This window comes from Cucurbita moschata, unplaced genomic scaffold (assembly GCF_002738365.1).
Source record: "Cucurbita moschata cultivar Rifu unplaced genomic scaffold, Cmos_1.0 Cmo_Scf00020, whole genome shotgun sequence".
In the NCBI taxonomy this organism is placed as follows: Eukaryota; Viridiplantae; Streptophyta; class Magnoliopsida; order Cucurbitales; family Cucurbitaceae; genus Cucurbita; species Cucurbita moschata.
In genome coordinates this window covers 1,416,845-1,420,929 of record NW_019268536.1, presented here as the reverse complement: position 1 = coordinate 1,420,929, position 4,085 = coordinate 1,416,845, and the positions used below count along the sequence as shown (strand labels likewise).

The 4,085-nt window shown below is 35.1% G+C and overlaps 1 protein-coding gene across 1 annotated transcript; it reads right to left on the bottom strand.

Moving 5' to 3' along the window:
* Positions 1–1,945: 1,945 nt before the first annotated feature.
* On the bottom strand, positions 1,946–3,864 carry LOC111458003 (phospholipase A1-Ialpha2, chloroplastic-like). The gene is made up of 2 exons (XM_023100483.1): positions 3,106–3,864; positions 1,946–2,587 (listed from the first exon to the last, which is right to left on the bottom strand). Exons 1-2 carry the CDS (start codon positions 3,838–3,840, stop codon positions 1,946–1,948), a joined length of 1,377 nt encoding a protein of 458 aa, XP_022956251.1. The 5' UTR covers positions 3,841–3,864.
* Between the last annotated feature and the right edge of the window lie 221 nt (positions 3,865–4,085).

Below are 4,085 nucleotides of genomic sequence, written 5' to 3'. Positions count from 1 at the left end.
CGACCACTTTATTCTTCCTACTTTGTGATGTACATGTAAAGATGTTCTTAAAAGTCGAGTCAAAATTAATTAAAAAAAAAAAAAAAAAAAGAGAATGTAGCTTTCTCAAATTTTTATTTCCATAAAATAAAATTAAAATTATTAATTTTTGGTTTGACATCTTGATATTTATACATACATATATATATATATATATATATATATATATATATATATATGGATTCTTTTTTCAATCATTTTTCTTCTAAAGCTTCTAATGAAGAATTTATTATTTATTTTATAAGGACCATTTTTCAATATGAACAAAAGTGAAATGTTCCAAAATTACAGCTAGTCAATTATTCTAAGTTTGATTATAAATTAATTTTACATTTCTCAAATAAAATATGATTTATTTTGACATATATTTGAAATTATTAATTTCATTTCTATCTTAATCAATAACCTAATACCAACCTAAATTTATAAAGAAAATAAAAAATGTGAGAGTCTTAAATTTTGACTAGAATTTTGAAACCATTTTTTTTAGTATAAATTAATTATAAAATTATTATTAAAACAAATAAAATATTTAAGAAATTAAAAATGGGAGTAAAGTGACGTTATATAATAAATAAATAAATAAGATTATGTTACCCGCCGTGAAGAAATTAAAAAAAAATGATCGAAAAATCTTCATAACCCTTGAAAAAAACCAAACCGAAGAATTCTCTACTTAATTTGAATGATTCTAGAATGTTCGGTTGAGGAATGGGAGCAACACGTTTGCACTTGGCTTTATTTTCCGACATAAGAAGCCTTGTCTCTTTACTGTTTTAGCTACATCCATATCAGTCGGAGTGGTGGAATGTCCTGAGTCAGAGAGAGCTTTTGCAACTCTATCCCAGAAATACGATTCGGTATCATAATCGGTTGAAGGAGACCCTCACTAAATATTTAAATTTTATGTATCGAGAGGTTTGTTTGGATTGATTTTCGAAACGGTTTAAAAACAAACCCTAATTAAAGCAATTTGAGATAGTTAGCTCACTGAACAACAAATCATATGTATAAAGATCGAAAGAAACGAACCCGAAGAACGACTCGAACTTTGTTTTTCATCTTGAAAATGAAGTAATAAAGCTCAAGGCTGCGACTTCAATGGCACGTCCAAACCCTAAATGGTTCTTGAACTAATTATGACCATATCAAAAGATTGTCATGATTAAAACCTTCACATTGCCCCATTTACTCGTGTACATGCATGTCACCTAATAAACACTTTGGCTTAAGTCTTTGTGTTGGCTAATCAAATCCCTCCGTTACGGTCAATAAATTTGACTAAATCGTAATTGACGTGTACTCATTTTTAAGACGTTCAAATTTTCATACCCTATTTATTATACTAGTTTTTTTGTTCTTATAACATAAACAGGTTAAATGGATAACATCAATCTATACATGGCAAGTTGTTAATCACGATAATAAATTAATGGCAAGTTGTTAAAGTAAATTCACGAGGAAACAAAAATTTAACGACAATAAAATAACATGAACGTGGAAGTTATGTTGACTTTCACTTCATACCACGTTCAACAACAACTACCACCACTCGTCTTGTTTTGAAAAATGTTGAGTAGTAACCCCTTTTAACGGGGTGAGCCGTACATACAGATATAAGATTGACGACCTGCAATAAAAACACGTTAGATCTGAATCATTTTAGTCAAAAGATTTCGTTTTTCTATAGTCAACGTGCGGATTACGTTTGAATTAGAACAATAAATTCATTTGTTTCCTTTGTTTGGTATTGTTTTTGCTATACATCATATGAAACAAATGATCCAAAAAAAATGTACAGTTTTGGTTATGATATATCTATGAATCTCACCTCTACCTAAGAGGGAAAAAATAGTCAAAGGCTGAGGAGTTCATCATGTTTTTGTTGGTTTGACTTTCTTAAACCCTAATTTTGTGATTGACTCAAATAATTCATGGGATTCCGCCATGGAAACATGTTGAAGCTCAAAAACTCCATAGCTTTGTTGATGAAATCACCACCATTAATAGCTTTTCTTCTTCCATTATGATGATGATGATCATCATCATCATGTTCTTGATGTTCTTCTTTTGGGTATCTTAGCAAGCTTATGTAAGTCTCCAAATCATGAACACATGAAGGGTTTTGCATGTTGAAGAAATCAAGAACCAATTCAACACCAACATGTTCATAGCCTCCAAAAACGCCTGGCATTTTTGTGATGGGATCGTTCACATTCACAACTCTCAATACTTTGACTCCTAATTCTTCACATCTTTGTTTGAATCTTGAGTTACCAACTCTTGGACCTCCAAAGGAGAACACTGAAACGGGTACCACTTCCTTGTTTGTTCTTTTGTTTAACCCTAGCTCGGCTATGTCATATGCTAAGAGAAGAGCTAATGCACTCCCCATGCTATGCCCTGCCATGGTTATGCTTACTTCTTCACTTTTGTACTTGTTTAGTAGCCTCGAGATCTCCGAGAGGAGCTGCTCTCGGCAACTCTCTAGGCCGAACTTCGTGCTCGTTTCTTCGCATGTGTAGAGTGTTAAAAACCCTGATTCGACCTGAAAAAAGGTAAGAATTTATCGTAAGATATTAGGTTTTGAGAAGTTAATTTCATATTAAGAGCAAATTGTTCGTTTTTGGGTCTTGGGTTGATCTTTAAATTGTGGTAAAAGAGGGTAACCGTAATAGCCCAAACTCAGTGCTAATAGATATTGTCGTGTTTGGGTTTTTTTTACTGATGGGTTTTCCCTCAAGGTTTTTAAAGCGTGTTTGCTAGGGAGAGGTTTTCACACCCTTATCAGGAAAGATTCATTTCCCTCTCGGGGGCCAGAGTCCTCATAGGCACACCGCTCGGTGACTGGCTCTGATACCATTTGTAACAGCCCAAACCCACCGCTAGCAGATATTGTTCTTTTTAGGTTTTTTTCTTCTGGGCTTCCCTTCAAGGGTTTTAAAATGCGTTTGCTAAAGAGAAGTTTCCACACCCGTATAAAGAATGCTTCGTTCCCCTCTCTAACTGATGTAGGATAAGAGTAATAAATTAGAACTTTTGGATAGAATGATTAGATTAACAAACCTTGACATCAGGCCGATGATTATGGGGATCGAGGCGAGCAGGAGTAAGCGAGCTCATGAGATTAGCAATCCACTCAGAATTCGTGACGGTACCACGGAAAGTGATGACAACATCTCGACGCCCTAGTCTCTCGCTAGTTTCATCGGAGGAGACAGCGACATACCCGATCCACCGGCCACAAGACGGAGGCGAGTTTTGAATAGGAGGAATATTGATATCCGGTGGGGTAGCATATATATATTTAGTCACCTCATACCCTGAACTCTCCAACCCCACTTCCTTCAACAAACTCTTCTTCCCAAATTTGCAAGTCAAGTACCGTTTGGAGTTGGGATCAAGATCAAAAGCTTTATAACAAGCAGTCACAAACTCACCATACCGAATAACTTCACGTCGAAGAAGCGGATGAAGTGTCGGTTCGACGAGATGTTCCCAATCATTGCAGCCATGAATTTGTCGCCACAAGCGTGCCAAACCGGCCACCTTATGAACCATGGCAACAGCGGCCGAGGTAGAAGAAGAAGAAGAAGAAGAAGAAGAAGAAAACATATCAATCAACGGTACTAAAACCGAAGAGGAAGAAGAAGAAGAAACCGAACGTCGAGACGTGGACGAAACATGATCTGATTTTCTCGGTAGTGAAACTTGTCCAAACGAATGAGACACGGGTCGAGTTGTCTCGGAAAATGTGACATGGTTGATATTAAGATTGAGCTTCAAAGTTGTTGTAGCCATTAGAGAGAGAAGAAGAAGAGGAGAGAGAAGGATATGAGTTTCTCAAAGGAAGAAGGAGACACCAAAAGGGAGAGAGAGATATTTATAGAAAAAAATAAAATTGAAAAGAAAAGTGAAAGGCATATGTTTGGCAAGCGTTTTGACTAAGAAATTAAAAAATAAAAAATAAAAAATAATTATTTATTTTTCTGAGAAATTAATAATATTTTATTTGGTCGGTTCCTTACAAAACCATGAGGTTTGGG

Excerpts from the sequence above, each read along its gene's own strand:
- LOC111458003 (XM_023100483.1), bottom strand. The coding sequence starts at position 3,840 with ATGGCTACAACAACTTTGAAGCTCAATCTTAATATCAACCATGTCACA. Across the intron at positions 2,588-3,105 it reads ATCATCGGCCTGATGTCAAG|GTCGAATCAGGGTTTTTAAC; the intron begins GTTTGTTAATCT and ends ACCTTTTTTCAG.